Source organism: Corvus hawaiiensis, chromosome 19 (assembly GCF_020740725.1).
Source record: "Corvus hawaiiensis isolate bCorHaw1 chromosome 19, bCorHaw1.pri.cur, whole genome shotgun sequence".
Taxonomy (NCBI): domain Eukaryota; kingdom Metazoa; phylum Chordata; class Aves; order Passeriformes; family Corvidae; genus Corvus; species Corvus hawaiiensis.
The window spans coordinates 9020178-9045756 of record NC_063231.1 but is presented as its reverse complement, the minus strand read 5'-3'; the positions used below and the strand labels follow the sequence as shown (position 1 = coordinate 9045756).

At 50.8% G+C, this 25579-nt stretch overlaps 1 protein-coding gene across 2 annotated transcripts in view; it reads left to right on the top strand.

Annotated features, from left to right (window-relative positions):
• Positions 1-25579, top strand: part of SEPTIN9 (septin 9) — a 134846-nt gene that overhangs the window by 6872 nt on the left and 102395 nt on the right. For both annotated transcript variants that reach the window (XM_048323544.1, XM_048323545.1), the window contains exon 2: positions 20702-20758. In XM_048323544.1, coding sequence (XP_048179501.1) covers positions 20702-20758 — 57 coding nt within the window. The remainder of the gene's footprint in view (positions 1-20701; positions 20759-25579) is intronic.

Here is a 25579-nt window from a genome sequence, read left to right as displayed (position 1 = left end):
GGCAAACTTGACCTGGAATACTACTTTTTAAGGATTTTTTGAGTCTCACTTTCCATTACTCAAGCCCAACTGCATCGCCGAAGAAGCAATAGACAGGATTTGTGATAAATGACACGACGATTTATAGGTATTTTCAAGGATGGTGCAAGTGGTTTTGGCCAAGGGTGGTTTCAGTTTCAGGTTTATGTGAGATGCTGGCACTCACTAAAGTAAGGATCACCGGAATTACAGTGCCTCCAGAATTATTCATAGTGGTTATGTGTCACCCACCCTTACCTGAACTGCAGACTCCTAATTTATTGCTTAGGCACTTAGGGAGAAATAACTCTTCATGTATGAGCTAAAGCTATAGGAAAAATTACAGGAATAACAGCAAGAGCTGTGATTCCATCACTGCATGAGGATTTTCCCATATTGTGACTCGTAAAATGATTCCCTACAAAACATGGGAAATAGAACGTAAGTCAAATTGGATTTGCTGGTGCTGTCTAGAGAATCTGTGGCTGTCTCATCCCTGGAAGTGCTCAAGACAGGTTGGGTGGGGCTCTGAGTAACCTGGTCTAGTGGAAGGTGTCCTGCCTGTGGCAGGGGCTTGGAATTAGATGGTTTTTGAGGCCCCTTCCAACCCAAACCACTCTGTGACCCCATCTCAGCTGGGAAGCTTTGGGGAAACAGCTCTGTCCTTCCTCTGACTGTTGGTTTGGAGTGTCCCAGGGCCCCCTCTTGCCCCAGACCTGTCCTGTCCTGGGAGCTGACACCACACAGCTCCTGCAGATGTTGTGTCCCTGTGGATCTGAGCCCAGGCAGCAGCAGGTACAGGTGTTGGGGGGGTTTGTGCCCCACCAAAGGGCTCTGGTTTGTGCTCCAGTACATCCAGGGAGTGAAGAGAAGCAGGGAGCTCTTGCTGGGCTGGCAAAGCTGTGGCGTGCAGCTGTGACAGCACAGGGACATGTGCCACACACAGCGAGTCCTCACCCAGCACAGAGGGAGGGGGCTCTTCAAAGCACAGTGAAGAACAGTGCATGGACTTGGCCAACCCTAAATAATCCTCAAGGGCTGTAACTGGCCAAATTCTGTCTGTCGGGGAGGCCTCGGTCCATACGTGGCTGCAGCTGGTCTGAAACGGCCTGGAAAAACTGAGACTGGATCTTTTTGATACTGCTCAGGAGAGACGTGGTGTGGTTCCCTCAAAGACTTTTTAGCACCCTGCCATAAAAGCTGCTGGGTGGGGCGGGGATGACCCGGTGCCTATTGTTTGCTCCTGAACCCGACCCCACCTCCCGTCACTGAGCTGGCACCGTCTGTGTCTGAGCTGGGGAAAAATGAACAGACTTGTTCAGACCTGATTTTTTTTTTTTGTATTTTCTTTTCTCTACTTCGCTGGCCAAACTGCAATATCAAGGAAAAAATACTGCTTGGATCCAACAAAAATATTAATTTAATTTTAGATTGTCATTTGCAACAGAAATTCAAAATAGTTTGTTTTGAAAAACAAGAAGAAAAAAAGACAACAAACCATTGTTCTTCAGCTCAGACTCTCAGCTAGCTCTTACTCCCCAAAACTTGCATTGCTGGGCCAGTGAGAGTGAGGGGGATGTGAAAGGGAAGAAAAAAGGGGCGAGGAGAGAGTTTTGGAGCCCAGGAGTAGAGGGAAGGGGCGGGATGGTGGTGCTGGCAGTGCCATCATGGAGCGTGATGCCCCCGGAACACCAGTCCCTTGCCTGAGGCTGTGGAAGGTGTTCTTGGTGTGGGTTTGTGTTGGTGTTGTGTCACCTGGTGTTGCTGAAACAGCACGAAGGAAAATGACAAGGACTACAAAATGAACTTGGTTTTTGATAATCCTGAAACAGCAGGAGGCTGCTGCACGGACAAAGGGCTTTGCATTATTTTCAGGATGCTGCAAGCTCTGCAGGTTGGCTGGGTCAGCTGCCAGGGATGATCTGCATCATTCAGATCCATGTGAAAGCTGGTTGATACCAAACATCCATGGCCCCTCATCCTTGCTTTAAGCCCCACAGAAAAGAACAAACAAAATGCTGTTCCTGCATGGCAAACACTTGCTCACTTTTGGGCGACCACATCTCCAACTTGTCCATACCCATCTCTCACGTTTTCACACCAGTGAGGAGCAGCCATGGTGCCTGCTTACATTCACACATTCTGTCTTGATGTTTTTTTTCCCCCAACCTCCTTCATTTTAGTTTTTTAACCACTTGATCTACCACATTAAGCTGTCTCCTTCTCTGTCCCTGCCTGAGCCACTTCCCCATTGCTGCCCACATGTGGGGACAGTGACTTTTGATGTTCCCACTGGCTAGTGCCCTGGGATTGTTGTTTGAGCTGTAGCACCATTCAAAGATGCCCAGAGAGAGCAGGTACCTTTATCCAGAGTGCCAGGGGATCCAGGGAAAAGCAGGCATGTCCTTCCCACCCCACATCCCTGAATTTCTCGATGACTGCTGTGTGCTGGGTGGCAGAGGCATAAGAATAGGGCAGTGTTGCAGACCATGCTCCCAAACCAGCACTGTCACCAAGAGGCAGCGTTGCCCAGCTCTGCACTGCACAGTTAATACCTTAAACAATTAACCATTCTTCTGATTGCTTTTAAAATGGAAAAGTCGTATTCTTCAGAGAATTAGATTTCTAATATGCCTGTCCTCTCTTGCAGTAGGAAAGCCTGTAATTTTCTTGAGTGTTGCAGACTGTTGGAGTCTCTGTTGGATGAAAGCATCTTGATCCCTGGGCAGACAGTTCTCAGCTGCCTTCAGGGCCTCACAGTCAGTTTCTGTGGCTTAGCAGATATCCAGAGCTGTTGATGGCACTTGGCATCAGTCCTGGCAAACTTTCCTCAGCTCTTCCTTGCTGCAAAACCCGAGGTGGGACCGTGAGAAGTCCAATCAAAAGGCACAACTGTTTTATTTTCCTCCTGTGCTGACAGAATATATTGCCATGGATGTAAATGCAATGTGCCATCACATGTTCCCGAGGGCTCGTGATGATTGATGGGACCTTGTTATGAAAAACCCGCCTATGGCAGCGTCGGGCTGTGCTGGGGTGGCCAGATTGGTGTGATGGGTTTGGTTGGGTGTTCTGCTATTTCCAGGCTTGGTGGCGTGTGTGGGCAGGGGTTGAGCTTTGCTCCAGGTAGGAAAAACATCCCAACATCTGTTAGAGAATAGTTTGGAGAAGCAAGGAAATCCAGCCTGGGGAGGAAGACAAATAACAAACCGCAACACGCAGACGTTTGCAGAACATAGTGAAAGGCCCTGTGGGGCCCAGTGGGGTGAATTCTGCTTCCCCAAAATACCCATCCTCTTCCTGGGACCACCTGGGCTGAGCAAGGAGAAGTGGTGGCACATGGAAGAGGGAGGTGCTGCAGGGACATCCCCAAAAGCGGCGCTGACAGTGAGTGGGGTGCTCTGCGTGAGGCCAGCCTGTACGTCTTCGATGAGGGGTGGCTTGGGGTTTGCTGCACAAGGTATGATCCAAATCCAAGGAAAAGGCTGTGGAAGAGGAGAGGGCTTTGTATTGCAGCGATTTGTGAGGATTTAACCCGTGGGATGGATGTGTGAGGCCAGGGGGCTCGCAGAAAGCAGGCAGAGGTGACCTGCAGGGGACACCTGTCCCTTGGGGTGACACCAGCTGGCTGTGCCAGTGTGTGTAACACCACACCAGGCAGTTCCCCTTCCTGCCAGGTTCCAGCATCCTCAGGAAAAGCAGCTGAGCTTGTGCAGCCTTATGGAATCCCATGAGCAGTGGTGTGGTGGGAGAGGCAGCACAGCCACTGGTGACTCAGCCCGTTCCCACAGTGGCCTCAGTGACTGAGTGGTGACAAGGACAGCTCAAGGCACCCTTCCAAGGTTTCTGCTTGAGAGGGGCACTCACAGCTGCCCGGGAAGCTGCTTCCTGCTGTGTCACTCCTCAGGTGAGCTTCTCCCAGGGCTCAGAGGGATTCAGGCCTCTTTAGAGCAGGGGTTGGTATCCAAGGGGGATGGCACCAGAAATTGGGAAAGGAAAGTTTTTGCCCAGTGCTGCAATACTTGTGAGAACAGCTGGCTGTGCTGGGCAGGAAGGGGCTCGTTGGGAAGTTCTTGCCCGAGTTTCAACATTGATCACTGCACTGCACACTCTGAAGCACAACATGAGTGATTTCCGTGAGCTGAACTTCTCATTTCAGGTTCAAATCTGATGCCCAGAGCATGTCACTGTGTCCTCCATTTCCCTCAAACACTGTGCTGCCTTCATTGTTCCCGGGTCAAGCAGATGGAAGTTAAACTGGAGGGATGATTGCAAGTTGGAACTAGCAGCAAAAAGGTTTTTTTTCCTTCCCTTTGTCCATGCCAGATGAGTATTATTTACAGGAAACACTTTGTACAGCTTTGAGATTTGTTTGGAGAAGGAGTGTAGGGGAGGAGACAGCTGAAGGCAGAATGGAAATTAAAAAGGTCACAGTAATGCTCAAGAAAATCCATAATTTCCTGGAGTGGGAGTATTGCTATTCTGGGGACTGAGGGAATAGTGGAGCTTGGGCTCCAGCTCCCGGGGGAGAGAGTGCTGAGGGACGAACTGGCTCCCTTTGGGAAGGGACGAGCTTGGCCTCATGGGGCCGAGCCCCGAGCAGCTGCTGGGGAACAGAGGGTCCCTGACACTGCGTTGTTCCCTCAGCTCATCCAGAGTCACGTCCCTCACAGGCTGTGGTGGCCATGCCAGGGACTCTCGGACAGCGGGGAGCGAGCTGGAAGTCCTCGGGAGCAGCCCCCGGGGGTGTGTTTGCTTTGGCCTGATGTTATCCAGGGAAATGGGGATTGCCTGCAGCTTTGTGTAACGGCGAGAATAAACAAAGGGAGCCAGGAGGAGATGCCCTCAGCTGCTGCTGCTGCTGTGCCGTGACTCAGTGCTGAGCTGGGAGTGCCTGGGCACGTACAGAGCAAAGTTGCTGAGAAGAACAACAGACCTTGGAGCAGGACAAGTCAGGACAAAGGACTTGCACAGGACAGCCCAGGGAGGTGGCAGGGGGTTGTTGCAGGGAGTTAAAGAGGCTGGAGGCTTTTTTTTGCCTGCAGGAAAGGCCCAGCTCTGGGCTGCAGAAGAACAAGTGTCACCCATCCCTGCTGTCATGCACCCTGGCTGGTGGGAGCCCCTGGCCTGCCCAGGTCTGTGATAGAGCACTCAGCCACCAGCACCCTAGAAAGGCTTTGTTCTCCTCATTTTCAGCTTCCATCACCCTCCCAAGAAGATTTGCAATTGAATTTTAAGCTTAAAAGCAAAATCTAGGTACGTTTTTATCAGTAGGAATGAGGACGGAACATAATTCTTTGCCAGCGTGGAATTTAATTTGGAGCACTGAAAGTTGATGATGTAGCCAGTCCAAGCCTAATTCTCCTCCTCCTCTTTGCTGTGGGGAAGGTTTTCAAGCTCACTGATTTTCAGTGTTCTGGTGATAGAAGAACTCACATGTGCTGCAGTGCCCTTATCTGAGGTCACTTGCTAGAAACACTGTGAAATCCTTAAATTCAGACCTTTATCATGTGCTCTTGCAGCCCTCTCTGCCACGTGAAGGGCTTTTTCCCCTCTGGTGTCCCACCTTCACATGTTTTAGAGCGTGTTTTATAGAACTGGTTATAATGCTGAAAAATGTGGGTTTGAGTTGTGCCCAAACTGTACCAGAACGAGGAGTTTCATGGGGTTTCAGGTGCTTGTTTTTTAATTTATTGGGGTTTTTTTTAGCAGGTAAGTTGTGACTCTCAGAGCTGCTATCGACTGAACAGCTCAGACACAACCTGCAGGACTGCCATTACTGCAGCTAATTACCCTTTGACATCAATTTCCATCTGCATCTGTAAACGCTTTCCCAAATTGCTGTTCTGACAAGTGAGATGCCCCAGTTGCAGGGTCCTACATCGGAGAGCTTGGGAAGGCTCTCGGTGCTGTGGCTTGTTGGGGATGTCATGGCTTGGGTGGTCTCCTCGTCCTGCTTGGCAGCTGGAGCAAGAAGCTGTGAGTTATTTCCCGTGGTGGGTTTTTGTCAGATAAACCTCCCAGCAGTGATGTGAAATGGCCTGACAGCTGATTCCCTCAGTTAGTGTTGGGAGCAATGAGTTAATCCTGGGAAGGATGAGCTCAGCCCTTGAGAGTTTGATCCATCTGTGGAGGTTTCAGAGCTTCCTCTGTGGCAGAGCTGCTCTGCTCTGCGTGGTCCTTCATGGACCAGCCACTCTCCAGGAAATCCTCATCATGCATCAGTGTTTTAAAATACATCTCAGGCTTTTTGGACAGTGCATGTGGTGGGGAGAGGGGAGGAGGGTGTCTGTGGCTTCGTGGTTATTTTGTGTGTTTGGCTCTGTGAAGTTTTTAGAGATCATTGTGGGAAAAGTGAGAGCCCTGTTCTTGAGCTGTGATGGAGAGGAAATAGTAAAAAGATGTTTCAGAACATGTGTATGGATTAATGTTCAGATCTTACTGAGCCTTTCATCTCTTTTGGGCCCTGAATACAAGTATGGGAATGGATATGAGGCAGAAAAGCCTCCCATGTCCATGTGCTGGGTGCTTACTTTTGCAGGTTTTTGCATCAAACCCTTTCACAGACTGTGCCTCTTCCTTGGTGGATGATTTTTGGGCTGCTGCTGGCAGAGGTTGTAACACAGGAGAAGGATCTGGAAGATTGGTCCAGGGCATGGTCACACAGCTCCTGCTGAGCCAGGAGCAAAACCTCACCTTAGTCCTGGGTAAAAATAAGCAGTGTCCTTGTTCCCAGCCCTGTGGCAGCATTTCTGTGTCCAGAGCCCCTCCAAGGGATGGACAGGCTGCTCCTGGGAGGCACGCAGGGCTGAGCAGTGTTTCCCACAGGTCAGGGGTTCACAGGAGCAGGTGGGAAAGCAGAAGCTGTGCTGGCAGAGATGTCCCCAGGTACCCACGAGCTGTGGCTTTTCTCCTCCCTCCTCACCCCCCTCCTCTTTGCTGGGGCTGCCCAAAGAGGCCCTGCTTTCCCCAGCACTGTTCACACCCTCCTGCTTCCCATCTGGAGATGGCCTTGTTTGGATTTCTGGGGGAGCACGGAGCCTGCTGGGGTGGGTTTGTTTGCGCTTCTCTCCGAGCAAACACCCGCCTGTCACGCGGGGCTGGCGCAGGTGGCACCTCGTCCCCTTCCAGGGTGCTCAGAGACCCACGGCAAACCCTGGCTTGTGCACACACCCTGCAGGAGCTCCAGCCAGCCCTGCTCGGGGCAGGATGTGGGGCGTTTCCAGGAGGCTCCCCTGGCACTCTAGAGCCGGAGCAGAGTTCCAGAGAGAGGAGCTGGTTCAGTGCAAACAAACCCTTGGACCGGAGCTGCTCTGCCTGGCACCTGCAGCCTCTCTGTGCCCACTGGGGAGCCAGAGCACAGCAGGAGGGGTTTGCAAAGGGAGCAGTGCTAATGGAGAGCATCTCCTGGCGCTGAGCCTGGGCGCTGCTGCTCGTCTCACACCGTTCTGACAGCCTGTCTCCCACCCCTCGCTCTGCTGTCAGGTCCAGCCCACGTTTACAGACACCTGCCTGGAGTGCCTGCCACCCTCAGCCGTTCCTCCAGTTGACGATGACACAGCCTGGCAATTCAGCCCACGTGGGATGTGAATCTTTTATAGGAATCTCACACAACCACTGACTTGAGTCTGGTGTGTAAATTAGGCTTTAAATTGTGCTGGTCCTTGGCTGGTCACACTGTGCCCTATTTGAGTTTTTTCATAGAATCACAGAGTGTGCTGAGTTGGAAGGGACACACCAGGATCATCGGGTCCAAGTCCTGGCCGTGCACAGGACACCCCAAGAATCCCACCATGTGCCTGAGAGCATTATCCAAACGCTCCTCGAACTCCAACAGGCTTGGCACTGTGACCACCTCCATCGGGAGCCTGTTCCAGTGCTCAACCACCCTCTGGATGAAAAACTTCTTCCTCATATCCAACCTAAACCTGCCCTGACTCTGCTCCAGCCTTTTCCTCGAGTCCTGTCACTGCTCACAAGAGTGAAGAGATTGGTACCTGCCCCTCAGGAGGATGTTAAAGACCACAGTGAGTGGTCACTCCCCTCAGTCTCCTCTTTTTGTTTGGTTGTTGTCCTTTTCCAGTGTATTGGGATTAATTTGAATTCTAATAATCTCTAACATTTCATCCTCACTTGGGATCATCATCATCTTTAATAACTTCTCTTCCCATTTCTGGTGGTTAACCAATGGTGTATCCTTAGGTAAAACACAGCTGGGAGGTCGGGCTTTGGATTAAAAACTGCCTTGACAGAGCTCCTCAGAACACCCTGGAAGCAGCCAAGCCCTGTTGCCTATGGATTATGGGCAAAGTAAGACTAAAAACCAAGCAGAGACCTCTGCTTTGGGGGCTTAACAGCCTCCTCCGCTTTTCAAATCATGTCATCATAATCTCTGCAAGATTAAACATTGTTTCAGCTGCAGGGCTTTTTTTTTAATTTCACTTTCTCGTGGAATAAACTGATGGTGACAGATGCCCAGGAGCCCTGGAGGTCAGTGCTCTGTTTATGCACAGGGGACGTAGGGCATGAAGGGTGACAGTTGCCTCTGGAGGGGGACATGGACGTCACCTTCTCATGGAGCACGGGTCTGTCTGGCAGTGACTTTATCTGTGCTTGTATCACCTGGGCAGAGCCCACAGAGGGGCTTTGGGCCCTTCCAGGGGATTCACTCTGTGGATAAATATCCCTTTTCCCTGGGAAAGACAGAGGAACACGCTGTCTCATTCGGTTTGTGTGCCCTGAGTCCTGCTTCTTGTCAGGTGACTGCAGATAACCAAAGTGCTTCCTATTCTGGCAACTCATTCACACACTGATCTTAAAGCTGAGGGAGCTAATATCCTGTATTGCTGAAGGCCAAGGGCTGGAAAAAAACAAGGTGGGATTTAATTTTGCCTGAGCTGAGCCATCTGAAAGCATCTCTGAATCAGAGCTGGTCCCTGCAACCTCTCTCCAGCCAGATGATTCACCCTATCTGCCCCCTCCATCTGGGGCTGGGGGTGACTCAGTGCTGCAGAGCCCAGCTCCTGGTGGCTGTGGCTTCCAGGTACTGGTGGGGTGAGGAGTCAAACCCTCTGGAGATGTCTGGTTACGACCCCAGGCAGTGGGCATCCTTCCTTCAGGCACTAAAGCAGGGAGCTGCCAGCTTGCAGCCAGTGACAAGCGTGTGGTGACTGCTTGGCATGGCAGCAGCATCCCTGCTGCACCTGGGGCTGCTGCCCTAACCTGCTCAGGGCGCAGCTGGCTGAGGAGCAGCTGGGTCATGCTAAGGACAGGCACTGTCACAAATCTGGTGTCTCAGGCACGGGTAAATACATTTGGCCTGGGCCAGTGGATGTTCTTTTCTGGCTCCGAAACTGCTCACAGAGAGGTGCTTCATTGGGGAGAGCAAGAGGGGTGCCAACAGGAAGCTTGCTGAGACAACACAGAAACATTTTCTGCTCATGATCTCAGCCTCTGGAGATAAGGCTGGAATTCTGACACCCCCCCAGAGCATCCTCCCGTGGCCCCATGTCAGTCCTGCAGCTCTGGACAAGGGAGGGAGTGGTGGAGGGAGCCTGGGTGATACTCCTGCCAGGGCTACAAAGGCTGGAGGGAGATTTGGGCTGGAGGGACGTGGCAGTGCCATGGATCCCCTCTGGACAAGAGGTGTTGGAGTGCTCAGGCTGCAGAAGATGCCGTTTGTGAGAGGTCAGCTCATGTAATGAACTCCAGCAGTGGTGTCGAGGTCATCAGGAGTGACCTGAGCCTCCAGACAGGGAAATACCTTCCAGATCTGGCTGGCAGCAGGCTGTGCATGCCCCAGGGCAGGTTTCTCACGTGTGGTTCATTCCTCATGGCACGAGGTGCCCGTTCAGGAGCTTCACCCTGTTGGAATCCCCGCTTGGCACTGCGCAGGGGCTCGGCAGTGCCAGGGTCAGTGCACTGGGGTTTGGGTCACTCAGGAGTAGCAGCAACTGCCCTCTTTGTGGCAAGGATTTGCAGAGTGGAGACTGAACATCTGGGCTCTTGGGGTGAGTGACTCGGGGCGGTTCTGGATGGGACCCAGGGCTCCGCTGCCGGCTCCGTTACACCGAGCGTGCCATGTTCCCTGGACAATGCTGCCTTTCACCACAGCCACAGAATGGGCTTTGTGCCTCCGTGTGTGAGCCCTCTTTCTCTCTATAAAGGCTTCCTCAGAGGCTGCAGGCACTGCTCCGTGACTTGGGATGGTTTTCACCTATGCCAGGAATGATTTCACTCTGCCTTTCACCAGGGCTGGGCTGTTTGGTGGTGCCAGGTGCTTGGCTTTGCCCTTGCTGGGAGATGAAGAACCCCATTAGAAGAAGGAGTTGCATTGGGACCACCTGGTACCTGGAGGGGGGTGTGTGTCACCATGGAGTAGCATCAAGAGGTGGTTTCTATATCTGGGCTTTATTTAAATGAACCCATTCCTAACTTTCCTGCTGCTCTGCTCTAGAGCTGCCTGTTGGAGAGCATGGCTTGGCAGAAAGGTACAATTGGGTCTAGAATTATTTTATTCATGGAATCGAAAAATATTCCGAGATGGGACACACAAGGTTCGTGGAGTCCAACTCCTGGCCCAGCACACGACAGCCCCCAAATCCCACCCTGTGCCTGAGAGCATTTTCCAAGCACTTCTTGAATTCTGGCAGGGTTGAGGCTATGACCACTGCCCTGGGGAGCCTGTTCAGGGCCCCACCACCCACTGGATGAAAAATCTTTTCCTAACATCCAACCTAAGCCTCCCCTGGCACAGCTTTTTTGCTGTTTCCTTGAGTCCTCTCACTGGTCACCAGAGATAAAAGATCAGTGCCTGCCCCTTGTCCCTTACAAAGATTTTAAAGGACAGCCCAATAAGATACAGGCACTTGCATATTGATTCTACATCTCGTTTTTAAATGAAGTTAGTGCTTTTGTGCTGGGTGTCTCTGATGGGTTCTGGGGCACAGCGTGGACCGTGGGGATTTGTGAGAACCTGGCCCTTCATTAAATGCCTTTAAAGGGTTTATAGAGAGAGTCTGTGGGGCAGAATGGGAGCACACAAGAAATTTAATCATGGAGTTGACTGGCCCCTCACAGACAGAGCTCTCTCTTCCATCTCCAAGTCAGACACCCACAGAAAGACCAACCATGGTCCCAAAACCAACTACACAAGTGGCTTGAGGGTCTAAGCGCAGCATCTTGTAAGATCCAGATGGAATTCTGCTGCAGTTTGTAAAGGCACTTCTGCAAACTCCAGTGTAAGCTGATCTGCAGCATTAGGCACTCAAATATGGCCTCAATTTGGCTGAAGTTGTCTTCCAACTTCCCTGCTGCGGCCACTATTAAATATAATTGTAAGATACAAGGAAAAACACCAAAGAATGTTATTAGTTTATGAAACTGGGTTGCCTTGGCTACTTCTGAGGTAGAATTAATAGGAGAAAACCCTCAATTGTATGAGGCCAGGGCTTCATTGTAGCCTCAAATTGTAATTTCCCTTCTCTCCCGTTTAAGGACAGCGGACATTATCTCAGGAATCTATAGATAGTGTCTGAGTCATTCTTTAAAGTACAGCTAAAATGTAAAAACATTAAATAATATATCCCTGCAGCTCTTCTGACCGGGGGAAGTGTTTGACACCTCGTTTTACAGGCAGGGAAGAGTATGCGGAGGAGGAAAATTACGTGCAGAGAGTCATGTTGGAGTCCTGATGGTGGCTGAGCAGTTCCTGACTCCTCTGCTTGCAGCTGGCTTTGCCCCATGGCCGAGCTGGTCCTCAGCATCTGCCCAGGGCAGGATCAGCCTGGCAGGGGCAGAGAATCAAGGTGTGGCTGGCATTGGGGTCAAAGATAAATGTGCATGTGTGACATCCCAAGGGAGAAACTGCCATTCTGAGCTTAATTTTTTTGTGTAGGGCTATGCAGGGAGATTGTTTCTGAGCCACAGCTCGGAGCTTGGGCTTTCTGACTTTCAGGCACTTCTGTGCAGTATCAGAGTACCCCAGGGGAGCTGCCCAAGCAGTCCAGACTCACCTCTGTGTGAGCTGTGTGTATGTGGTGCTGGGTGTGCCTGCTGCGCTGGGGCTGCTCAAGTGGAAGGGCTCTGGTAGAGTTTGCAGCCTAAAGTATATTTAGAATATATATATTTGTGTAGAGAGAAAAGTGGCCATTGTCTGCTTGATCTTGGTGCTCTTCCAAGGTTGCCTGCTCTCGATCGAGTGGCCAGACAGTTTGTGCATCTTGACCATGAATATTCACTTGAGTTTCTGGCTAGGAAGGGATTTAGTGACCGTGGCCTCTCGGCTGCTCCTTTGCCTGGTGCTGGTTCCTTGACCCAGGTGTTGCCTGGCTGCAGTGGAGCATCTCTCGTAGGGCAGGAAGGAAGAGGACAAGACTTTGTCCAAGTCTGGAGCGAGACTTGGCTTTGCACCTAAGGAAAATCCCTGGCTGAGTTTTCCCCTTTGCAGCACCTGCAGAGTCACACACTGGTCTCAAACCCTGTATCTGCTCCAGCCCTGATGAGGAGGTGCTCACCAGAGCAGGGCATTCCGAAGTGTCTGGGTCTGCTCTGGGTGTCCTGTTTGCTCCAGCTGCTGGCACACCTCTGACAAGGACCCTGATGGGTCACCCTGTGGGTCACCCAGGCTCAGGAGAGCTCTTAACCCCTGCCCTTTGTCGCCTGCTGCCCTTCAGCCACTGCGCTGCCGCCTCTTTGTTCTCGGCTTTTCTCCTTTGTACACCCCCACTCTTCTCTGGGAAAAATCAACATTTGCCTTGCAGAGCCTGGCAAGCAGTAGGGGTCTGTGTTCCATCCCGATGGCAGCCCCAGGCTTGCAGGGCTCCCATGATAAATCCAGTGGTGTTTGTTGCCAGGGGGACCCTCTGGAGCACAAGTTTGGGAGTTCTGTGTGTGTGTGAAACGAGCAGGGAAGCAGAGAGCGGTCACTGAGTAAATGCTGGGGCTGAGAAAAAAAAATGTGGATTGCATTGAGGTTATAGGAAGACGGCAAGAAATTGATTTAAGATCTAAGTAAGGATGACTTTTTAATTTTCTTTTGGTTTTAATCTGAAGTACCATGTTGCTGCTTCATGTGCTGGAGCTGCACATAGTTCTGGAGCACAGCAGAGAGCCAGATGCTGGGCTGGGATGTTTGCACCACGACTTCTCCTGTGTGGTCACAGCCAGAGCGTTGCAGGCCTGTGGGAGTGGGGAGCAGAGCTGCGGGGTGGCTCGGGAGTATTTGATCCATATGGAAATACCACACTGGAGTTTTAAAATTCCTTTCCCCTCCTTCAAATCTGCCCATGGTTTTCTCCAGCTAATCCATGGCCATTGCCAGATGAACCCAAGAAAGCGAGGTGCACTCACGAGGCTGGAAGCTGTAAATGTTGGGGGGGTTTTGGAGGGCAAAGGATGAGTGGTAATTATTTGTTTTTCCTTTGTTTCCATAGTGCTCTGTGTGCTGAGCCTTATCCCTTGTCCATGCAGGCTCCTGGGGACTTTTGTATTATTAATGTTAATTAACTAACACGTTTCTAGCTTGCTGGAGCTCTTGTGGCAGCTGGTTAATGTAAGACTTTGATTATTTCCTTCTTTGAGCAAGGCTGCAGTTTGGATGGGTCCAGATGCCTTCCCTCCTTCCCACCTCTGCTGGGATGCTACAGGTTCTGCAGGAAGAAATGGGACCAGATCCAAGCTGCTCTTGCCATGGCTTTGCAAGCTCAAAACCCTCTCATTTAGTGCAAATGCCACAAGGCACCTGTTCACTGAATTCCCGTTCTTGGGTCCTGCTTCTCTCTCTCTTGGATTTTGACAGATAAGGCGTGTGAGAGAGTGAGGAGCGTGGTGAAAACAGGGTAAATTTAGAGGGACAAGACTTCTCTGGAAATCTGGTTAGCATCACAGTAAACTGAGAGGGATTTTAGACTTGACAGTGGTTACCAGGTCCATCCCCAACCAGTCGAGCTTCACAAGAGCAGTTTTCTATTCCTACATAAACCCTTTTCCCTTGCCTCCTGCTGCTAAGTACAAGAATCCCCTAAGCCAGCAGAGCTGACCACACGTACAAAAGGCCCATTTTTGCGGTCCCTTCCAATTTGTGTGGACACTGGTGCTGCAAATGTGCATCTGCACCAGTCATCTGCTGTGGTGATGTGGCACCTTCGCTGCTGCCCGCCCGGGTTGCTGGAACCACCAGGATCACAGCTGATGACTAGCACACTTTTTTTCATATGAGAAACTGCTTGTGCTAATTTTTTTTTAGTGCTTTCATGATTGTCCAGCGTATCTCTGAATGAGTATCAGCTGTGAGGATTTTGTGGTCAGTAAAGAGCAGATGATCATGAGGGGTAGTGAAATGATCTTTTCATTTCTATGAAGTGAATATCTGAGGACTGAGCTTACTCACCTCAGAATAAACTCATGGGGAAAAGCCTCTGCATTGTTTGAAGGCCATTTTAGCTCTTGAACAACTTGCCAAAGCGCTTGAGATCACTCCAATGTTTTAATCTTGATGCTGATATTGAACATCTCCAAAAAGCCAAGGCTTAGTTCAAGCATGAGCTTGAATCCATGTTGACCAGATAAAAGTGTGTGCTGTGGGTTTTGCGGGTCAGCCAAGGCAATTTTCTAGTCTTAAGCTTAGTGGGTGCAGCAACTGATTTCCTGAGAATTACTGCAGTTTAATTTGAGTTAACAATTTGGATCAAAGCCTAAATTTGAGCCAAGGTTGAAGTGCTGTGTGCCCTGTCAGCCCCTACCACCGCTGGTCCTTCTACCTAACAAAGCCCTTAGCTGTGGCCAGACCACTGCTGGCCTTGGGGAAGCCTTTCCAACATTGCAAACACTGAGGCTTGAGTCTTGCTGCCCCTTATCACCAGCACAAGCTTTTGGAACAGTTTTTTAGTCTTAGAATGCCTTTGGCACCTGCCAAAACAGGAGTGTTGTGGCAGGAATGGAGGCATCTTGCTAATGCCAATTTTCCTATGGTTTCCTTGAGGGTGATTTGACCTCCAGCCTCGGGCTGGGTTCTTTCTAAGTGTGAACTCATGGCTCCCTGTGCTGATGAGCAGGGCTGTGTGGCTCCAGCTCCCACGTGAGGGAAATTGGTGGTGTTTTAGGCTGTCTATGCTCAGCTTTGACATGGACACAGCTTGTTGGTGCATCTGGGCTGTGTCGGAGAAGGTAGTGGAGCACTCCTGAGTTTGCCATCAGTGCCCCTTGGCCACAGCATCCCTCCATCCCACCAGCATCCCTCCATCCTGGTGAAAGCTCAGTTTCCTGCCAGAGATATCTGATCCAGAATGAAACCGTGCACTAGGGTTGAAGTTGTTGTTGGGTTGGTTTTTTTGTTTCCTAGCTGTGTTCAGCTTCTTTGTAAAGAGTTTCTGTTACACAGAATCTGGAAAAGTGTCTTTTATTCTTCAGTGCATGTTTCTGATTAGTACTGGAAATGAACATGAATATTTTCCCTTTTTTTTTTTTTAACTGTATTCCTTTTGAGGTTAATGTTGCAAGTGGATTTCAAGCTAATGGAAGAGAAGCTGTAATTGTGTGATTCATTGGACTCAGAGCAATTGCTAGTTTGCTAATCTGCACACGGGTGTCCCTCCCTTTCAGCCCCTGGCTCCCCTGAGCCCCTGCGTCCCCAGCTGTCTCCAGTGGCACCTCCATGTGCAGTCTCTACCTGCAAAGGCAATGTCCTGTGTCAGCATTAAAGCTCTTCAACCCAGCCTCCAGCAGCTGGAGCGTCAGAGAAGCCACAGAGGCAGCGTCTGTGCAGTGTGGATCAGCTCATGTGTGGGTTTTCCTCCTGCTAATAGCTCCAGGCCTTGCTGCTGGTGAGGTCTTCTCCAGCCACTTTATCCCTGGAGCTCTTAGAGCCTGTCTGTGTGAAGCAGGGTGAAATGCAGCTGTCAGTGAAGGCAGTTCTCCTGCTGCTCTCTGGATGGCACCTGTGACATGGATACAGCAGAGAGATTTCACACCCTGTGCGGCCCTAAGAGTGTTGAGGTGGACTTGCACAATGAACAAAGAGTGGAAAACCCTGTCCAGCAGTCTGCACTGGTACCTGAGCAGGGCAAAGTGACATCCATGCTGCCCTTTTTATCCTCCCTTGCTGACAGCAGGAGGGCCTGAGGAGATGGCAGAGGGCAGGATGGGGTGGGGAAGGGGTGGCTGGGTGTGCACAGCACACAGGGGCTGCAGGTCCTGCCCTGGGGAGAGTCAACCCTGCCAGCCTTTGCTTTAGAAGCTGCTGGTGGCGTGTGGGTGCGGTAACCCCTCTGAAGAGTTGTTCTGCTGAGGAGTCCCCACCAGCCCAGCGCTGGAGCTGAGCTCCAGAGATGGCTCCATGGTTTGGTTCAGAGCTGTACGCCCCGGGAAGCCAGGAGTGGGGATATGTCCAGAGCAGGAAACTGCTGTTGGATGGAGACATCTCCAGTGCTGTCTGGGCACCCTGCTGTGCTGTGCTGTGCTGGGTGCAGAAGGAAGCTGCGTTCTCCGACCTCAGACCCTGCAGTAAATACATGGAACAGAAGCGAGGGTCATGCTGGCTGCTCGGGCGAGCTGGTGCCGCTTTGCTGACTCCAGCACAGTGTGGGATGGCTCCTGCTGGGTTTGGCCCATCCCTTTCCATCACCACCTTTGTTTGGCTTGGGTTCTTTTGTTTGTTTGTTTTTTGTTTTTACTGGATGGCGTAGAGAGAGCGAGTTCCTGAGCTGCATCTTCCATTGTTTGTCCTCCCCGCGTGGTTTCTGTTGATAATGGGAATTGCTCGTTTGTGCTTTTGAATTTTACATCATGTGAGTGTAGCAGTGTGGATGGCTTACTGTGAGGAGAAAATCAGTCTCACGTGGGCTCTCTCATCACTGTTGTATGCATCCAGAAGGTTTGGGGTGTTTCCTCCAAAAACTCTGGCATGCTTTGGAGAATGTATGTGTTGACTTCACTTGGAGTTGAACATCTCTGGCAGTTCCCTGGTTAGCTCTAGGTTCAGATTCAGCCAGAAAAGTCACACTGGATGTTTCTCCATACAAGCTGGATTCCATCCCCCTGCTGCCCTGCCCTTGTCTGCATCCCCTGCACCCAGAAGGTGCTCCCATTTCAATACTGGGATGCTTTACACCCATCCCGTGTTACATCAGCAGCTGTAGAAATGGTAAAAAAAACATGTAAAAACATGGTAGAAAACTTGGTCCAATATTGTCTGGAGGGAGCAATTTAAATGTGAGCCTGGCACTGACACGGTCATAGGAGCGATTCTGGACTTTGTCAGTTGTGAAGGACACCCCAGTGAAATCCAGAGGTTTTGGGTGCTGCTGCTTTCTGCTGGGCCATATGGCCCCAGCCCGCGGATCTGGAGGGAATTAGTCATTGATTATAAAACATGAAAAATTATTACTCAGCGAGTGAGCCAAGGTGAGGCTGAGCAGGGCTTTGTCCTGCTGAGGCACATCCGCCGGCTTGAATGAGCCGCTCTTGGACCGGCTGCTTTTTAACTGCTGGACTCTTCCGTTCTGAATTCGTTCTGCTGGGAAAACGGGGAAGAATTCCCACTTTCAGCTAAATAAAGCATATTGCATTATGGTTCTTAGCCCAGTGCATTTCCAGCATGGCTTGAGGGCGTTTGAACGGCATTGAGAGGGAAGGCTTACAGACACTGTGTCTGCAGTGGAAATGTTTGATTTTCGTCTCACAGCTCAAACGTGGGGCTCAAACTGCTGCTCCCAGGCTATAAATAGAGGTAACCCCAGAACACGCTCAGCAGCTGATGCTCTCTGGTCCTGCCCACTCCGCCGGCTTCCTGGCAGTGTGTTCATGGCAGCAGCATATTTTTAGCTGTTGCTTTCCCATTATTTATTTTAATTTTTTGCCAGATCTTCTCTCCTTGCCTTGCCAGGCTGCCAGCTTTCCCTGCTGTTTATCTGCTTTCCAGGACTGTGTCTGGATCCTCCCTCAGTGGAGGAGCAGTGGGGCATCCCAGATAGCAAGCTTGGCTAGGACTCTGCAGCTCTTCCTCCTCTTTCTAGATTCTCTCCTAAGGTATTGGGCTGCCTGGGTGAATTTTGTGTTTGCTGCTCATTTTCCCTTTGGCTGAGAGGGGATTAACAACATTATTATGTATTATTAATGTTGTTAACAGGCAGTGAAACAACAGCTGTCAGAAAAACCTCCTCCTAGTGCTGCCTCCAACACAGAGCAAGTCAACTCAGCTTGTCTACCCCTTTGGAAAAAAGGGTGTGAATGGCAATTCCATCTCCCCAGAGAAAACCTGGGAGACAGGGCACGTAAACAAATCCTCAGAAAGGTTTGCATGAAAGCCACAGGCTCAGCCAGGGCATGGATGCTCGGGTGGCTGTGCTGGATGCTCCAAGTCCTGTGTGTGTTTTTCCACTGGAGGGAATAAAGCCTATTTCCTATATGGAATCCTGTCCAAGCTTGTAAGCTCCTCGTTCAGCTTCCGTCCTGCCTCGCCGCAGACTGAATGAAGGCTTTGAACATGAAAGGCTGTTCTAACCAGCTCAGCATGGCTGCATATCTGCATTCCTCAGCCTGCCACCCATCAGGGATGATTTTCTCTGGTTTTTGAGCAATTCTAAAGGCTGTATTTCAACACTCCACCTTGTCTGCACGGAGGGAACGTGGAGGTGTTGTCTCTCTGCATGGGGCAGAGCTGGGATGTGGCTGCTCTTGCAGCCTGGCTCAAGAAGTGCTGCTCAAAAATCTGTTCAGCAGGGGAGATACAGCTTTTCATTCTTGCTAGCATCCAGAGAAGCAGTAGACATTCAGAGAGGAGAAAATCATTAAGAAAAAGATTCAGGGACTGGGTTTAATAGCAGAAATATGTTTAAAATTTAAAATGCTGGTTATAATGCACAAGTTCCCAGAAGCTTCAGCCTTTGTCCTGCTGTCAGTGATGGAAAGTGAGGCTGGGTGATGGGGGTAGCATCAATCTGCCCCGTTGCAATGCAGGTAAAGCTCTGGAGCAGACAGGCTGGGTGTTCCCGTGTGTGGGTGGACAGTCCTGGCTCTATTTTTGGCTCTTTGGGGGCAGAGCCGAGGGGGGGGATGGCTCTGGGTGGTGCTGCCCGTGGGTTCTCCCTGTGTCGCCCTTCCCCAGGAGCAACCCTGTGGTTCAGCCACATCACGTTGTAGGCACAGAGGCTTTTTATGTTGGAAAGGGAGGGAGCAAACACACACGTGAATATATAGATATATATAAATATATACACACAAGCACAGGGTTCTGAGCATGAGACACTTTTTCCATGTCCAGCTGCCAGGCAGCTCTTTTCCCTTCCCTCCCTCTATCCCAGGGCTTACTGGTATGAAAGTTTTCCTGCCTTTTATATACATATTTCTTTTTAAATCTTTTTTTTTCCTTGTATGATGCACTCTCCTAGCTGACAAGGTTTGTAAGGTTGTGACTCCATTGCAAATCACAATGTAGGGCTGTTCTGCATCTTAAATTGATGCTGTTTTAGTCCCTTTGCTTCCTGTCCAACAGATCTGGTAGACGGTGAGAAGAAAGTTGAAATAATATAAATGAACAGCATCACCACCTCCAGATCCTGGGGGTTTCTTGCCTGTTTGCAGGTAGAAATCCTGACCCAAGGCTTTTGTGTGCTGAGGCAGGGTTTGTAATGAGCTGAGGAGCTTCCATGGCTTGGCAGCTCCAGCTTCTTGTGCCTGAGATGTTCTGGAGCTGGTGTCCATCCTGGACACCATCCTGCTCCTCCAGCAGGACCTCCCAGAGCCTGGAGAGCTACCATACCTTCTGGGAATGTCCATACCAGGGCATCATAACATCTGGGAGGATTCCAGGACATAGCATCCCACCCGAGCTGGTTCACTGCATTTATTGGGGCCACTTTTACTGAGGTGAAAACCCAGAAACTGAGGCAAAAATCCATATACAGTTTCATGTGGCTATGTTTTAACTAAATAAGTCAAAGAGGGAATTCTTAAGGGGAATTCAGGTTCCTGCTGAGTTTTTCAGCTTCCTGGGAAGCGAGTGCAGTGACAATCATCATTTTACAAATAGGCAGCTGGGATGGCAGAGGAATTAACTGAGTTGCTGATGGATTAGAAGTGTCAGAGTCAGCAGGTGCCACTGGCTTGCCTGAAGTCTGGGAGCCAGGCAGGCACCTGAGGGCTCTCTGAAGTGGGTATGGGAGTGGAGGTGCCCCTCCTGTTCCAGCTGCTCTGGCCCCACAGCAGGGTTCCCATACACGATGTGTTCTCGGGATGTGGGTGCAGCCCATCCAACCAGCTGTCTCTGTAAGTGCAGGACTCATGCAAGTCCCTAAATTCCTGTGCTCTCCTCTCCCGGTGAGGAAGTCTGTCTCGGGAAATGCTGCACTTCTCTCTAGGATAAACTGTCCTGGAGCGAGAGGTGAACATGAGTGTCCCACGTCATGATTTCAGAAGTTCCCTCTGGTGTATCTGGAAACCCTAAATACATTTGTGGGTTTGGTGTGTTTGAATAATAATGTTTGACATCTTCAGGGAAAGGTGGAGGTCTCTCCTCAGGTGTTTTTTGATTAAAATAACTTGTGACTCTCCTTGGACCCCAGAGATGATTGCACAGAGCGGATTCCCGACAGAACTGTGCCTTGCCAGATGCAGAGTGACAGCAGGGAGGTAACTCCACACCCCATATTCACGTGGAGTCCTAACTCAAACCTTCTTCTTGTTTTAGGAATCACCCGGACCTCCAGCGGGAGACTTCGGAGGCTCAGCGACCAGACGAGTCCGAGTAAGTGTGTGAATTTCTCTCTTTGAAACCTCCTCATCCAATTAAAAAAATAGAGGGAATGCAGGAGGTGAAACTCAGAAATCACATGTTCTGCCATGGTTTGAAAGGCAAAGCTTGCTGCTGACAAATGCAGAGCTGGAGAAAGAAAGCAGTACACGGAAAAAGGAGAGCAGGGTATATATGTATTTTTTAAAAGCCCCCAAAAACTACGAAAAGAAAGAGAATATAAAACATTCCTCACTGTATAATGGGCCCAGAGACAGTAATTAGCAAGCCCCAACCCAATTCAAGGGGTCTAACACAGGGCAACAGTAAGCAGGAGTGGCTTGTGGTTGAAATCCAGCTTTAGTCATTAGTAGCTCTTTCGGACTCTCCTTAGCTGTTATTTTTTTTTGGATGTGCAGATTTATGGATTATAAGTGCTTGTGGCTAAATTTACAGCCCTAATTGCAGCTTAATGTTTTGGAAGTGGCTTCTGATCCAGGAGGAAGCAGGTGGGAGGGTTTGTTTTTCTTGAAAAAGGTATTTCCCAGCCTCAGGAAAGCAGCAGTGGAATTCCCAGTGCTTGTGAGTAGCTGAGGCCGTGGGCTCTGTTTGTTTGCGTGTGGCACGTGCTGGGGCTGCCCAGGGACTGTCCCTGGTGGTTGTCTGCAAGTAAAAAATGTCACTGTTCTCATCTAAAGTACTCCAAGGGAAGCTGAGGCAGCCCAGCTCTGGGCTTTTCTTTCTGGTAGCCCCTGTGATGAGCCTGTGCTGCTTCCTGGTTCAAACCCCTGTGGGAAGCATCACGTCTCCATGTCCAGGTGCCATGCACGTCCCAGACATTACTGTGCATTAGCAGGTGCTTTGTTGCCACCGAAATCTTCCTTTGTGTTTCCTTCTCTGAGGTCACAGAATCCCAGAACGGTTTGGGTTGGAAGGGGCCTTAAAGATCACCTGGTTGCACCCTGGGTGACCTCACCTCACCATTGCTGCCTCATTTTCTCTGCTGCTCATTGTCTTTGCTGCCTGTCCCCCCCCAGAACCCCACTCACCTCCTCAGCACCCTGCTCTGCCCACACTTGGTTCAGGTTTTATCCTCTCCTGTCCCCTTGGTCTCTCTGTCACTCCGTTGTTCCCTCCGGGCTCGATTTGCTGTTCCAATTCATCTTCTCAGCCCTCATATCCTGTCTCAGCTCCCAGATGTACTTATCAAAACAGTGGGTTTCAGCTTTTCCCTCGGCGTGGGTGGCAGCAGAAAGCCACCCTGGGGATGCCTTCCTGGAGCAGTGACTTCAGCGCTGTGCTGGATGCAGCCCTCAGCACGTGTGGGATGGGGATTAGTCACAGATGTCTGGTTGAAAGTGCACTGGAACACCCTGGGGGCTGGGACACTGCCTGCCTGGCCCTCCTTAGCACTGGTGACCAGCACAGGGACAGGTATTTGTGGCACAGATGAGGGTGACAGAGGCTGGCACGCTGTGACACTGTCCTGCTGCTGGCATCTGGAGCTCCACAGCCTTGTACCATCGCCACCATCAGTGGGAGGATGGAATTATGGTCAGAGTAGGCCAGTGCACCCCAAACTGATGTCGAGTGGCAGCAAAAATGCATTGAGTGATAATTACTGGGGAGTCTTGGTGTCCTGTGAGTGGTAAAGCTTCACAACAGCGAGAGGCCAGAAGGACTGGTCTCCATTTTAAAGCTGATGCTTCAAAACTCGGCCACCAGCGCAGAGCTGGTAGTTTTGAACTGCAGTGTGTGTTTATCTTGTGCATATGCACAAACAAAGCTGCTGCCTCAGCCCTGGCACCGCCTGTTCTCATGGACAGACGTCCGAGGACAGAAGGGAGAATTGGTACAGCTCCAGAGGGAGCTGGGGAGTAGAGAATCCACACTGACAGACACAGCACATTTGTTCAAGCTTGTTTTCCTTAGACTCTAATTATACACTTTTCTACTTTTCTGGTGAGAGACCTTGTAAATTTTAATTTTTTTTTTTTTCAAGTTAAAAAATCAAATGAGCAGTTCAGTCCTTCAGTTTACATTGCAGTAAATATTTATGACTCCATATAACTGCAGCTCAATTTCCCCTTGTTTCAGGTCCAAACTTTCCCCTCTGCACATCTGGCCTTGCACCCAGAAGCTTTTATTCCTGTAAAAGATAAATTGGGGTTGGGATGAGTGAGCAGTGGTTGCAAGTGAAGCATTGCAGAAGGGGCTCGGTTGCTTCGGGCTCTTTGCCACCCTAAACAAAGCAAGGGGTGACGTGTGTTTCCACAGCCACCAACTCTTGGGATCCAGAGAGCTCCACAGGCAGGCTCCCCGTGTTGCCTTGGGCTGTGCAGTGAGGGTAGGCGCCTGCAGAACTGGTGCTGACCTCTTTTGGAAACTTCATTCTGTGTCTCAAATTTTCTCAACCCTCTGGAAGTGGTTGTGTGGCACAGGAACGCAACAGTGCTCGGTGAGCAGCAATTCCAGGGCTTTGGGGCTGTGGGATTGGTTTTGGACAAACCTGCTGTGTAGTCCCAGGTAAACCCCTGGGGTGGGACTCAGAAGTCCCTCCCCAGCTCTCCTGGAGCCCCTTCATGCACTGGAAGAGGCTCTGAGGTCTCCCTGGAGCCTTCTTCTCTCCAGGTGAACACCCCCAGCTCTCCCAGCCTGGCTCCAGAGCAGAGGGGCTCCAGCCCTTGGAGAATCTCCATGGCCTCCTCTGGACTCTCTCCTGCACTTCACATCCTTCTGGTGTTGATGGCCCCAGAGCTGGAGGCAGCTCTGCAGGAAGGGGTCTCAAGAGAGTGGATAGAGGGGCAGAATCCCCTCCCTCGACCTGCTGCTCACAATTCTTGCACTGCAGCCCAGGACACGTTTGGCTTTCTGGGCCAGCAGCACACATTGCTGGGTCATGTGGAGCTTCTCATCAACCAACACCCCCAGTTCTCCCCAGGAATAGTCTTGATCCCTTCTCTGCCCAGCCTGTGCTTGGGATTGCCCTGACCCAGGTCCAGGACGCTGCCCTTGGCCCTGCTGAACTTCCTGAGGGTCACCTGGGCCCATCTCTCCAGCCTGTCCAGGTCCCTCTGGATGGTGTCCCACACCTCCAGCATGTTGACTGCACGAGTCAGGAATGGCATCTCAGGGAAGTTACGCCCACTTCATTTTCCTACAACTGTACCTGATGAATTTGAAGGAGGGAAATATTTGCTGACATTTGCCATGTGGAGCAGTGGTGTGTTCACAGCTCAGCCAGAAAACAGCCCAGAGCAGTTGGAGTGGAAGGAACCGGGATCGTGTTCCTCTCGGGCAGCCAGCTGTGCTCTGTGCTTTGATTTGTTTCCAGCCTACAACTCAGTTTTTGCTAAAGAGGAAGGAACTTCCCTGGCAAGGGTAACACAAGGAGAGGGTCCATGAGAAGGCAGAGTTTACTGATTTAGCTGAAACAGCATGTTTTTCCTGTGTAGGTGAGCGCAGGGAGGACGATGCCTTCCAGCTGTGTTTCAGCAGCACTGCTCCGGCCCAGTGCTATTTGTGGCTCAGGTGCTTTGTTCACGAGAGGTCCCAAAGGGGTGGGAGGGGAGCAGGTGCCTCAGCTTTCCTGTTTCAGCCTTTGTGTGGCTGTGAGGCTGCCTGGAGCAGGGGCAGCCTGCCAGGGCAGGCAGGGCTTTTCCATCCAAAAAGCGAGAGCACAGCGGTCCCACTTCTGCCTCGTCAGCAGCTGGCTGAGGATCAGCCACAACTTGTCTCGGCGCTTTTTGGAAACGCAGGGCATAATTTGGAGAGGCAGGAAGTCAAGGCCAGCTCCCTGGGTTGTGCTAGAAAGGGGCACTCACTGGGACCTTTGCAGGGACAGCTTGTCTCGTGCTGTCTAAATGCTTCTCTTGGGTAGAAAGTGGGGGGACTCCCACCCAGATATTGTTTGTATCAGCTCAAGTCCCTTGGTCACCCATTATGTTGATGGTGGTAGATGGGCCAGAAGCCACAGTGGGTGGGCCAGTGTGAGGAGGAGTGAGGTGGTGGTTGTGGTTTGAGCCTGTGAGCTTCTGCTCAGGGCATAAGCTCTAGGACCCCACTGACCCCACTGTCACTTCACTGCCACACTGTCCAGGGCACCCGGGAGGGCTCTGGTACCTGGGATTAATAAAAATAAAAATATTACAGTCTTACATGAAAATTTCAACAAGACTGGCACAGATAATTCTTGGCTTACTTGTTTTTTCCCTGATCAAGCCTTGCATTTTCCCTCTAACAGTTATGGATGTTCCTATTTCATAACTGGGGAAAATGGAGCAGCAGAGAACCTGAAAGCTGTGCCTTGAGCACTGCCTGTGAGTCCGGGGATCCTTCCCCATGGGCACTGAAATGGAAAGGTGCGAGGCCAGGTGGGTGGCAGAGCTGAACACCCATAGCTGTGGGCAGAGTTTAAATTGGCATCATCGCTTTAACAAGGACAGCAGGATTTCAGCAGCGTTCCCTAATTTGGGACGCTCCAAATTCACCGTAGGTACGACAACAGATCTTGCTGTTTCCATCTCTTGACTTAGTACCTCGCCCTGAGGACCATCTCCTCTCTTTGTGCCTGGAGTCTGTAAGAGGACAGGTCTGGAAAGTGGTTTCTGTGAGGCTGTGGGTTAACCAGAACAGCGGAGATAAACAAGAGGAATGTCAGGAGCCGGGGGCTCCCCGCTGGAGCGTGCATGATGGCTGTTACATAAGCGAGTTCAGAGTGCTATGAAAACCATTAAGTGTGTGAGGGGCTTTTCCTCAGGGGAGAGCTGTCAGAACTGTCACACATCTGCAGCTCAGATGTGGGCACTGTCACTCACAGCACAGCCCTCCACGTGT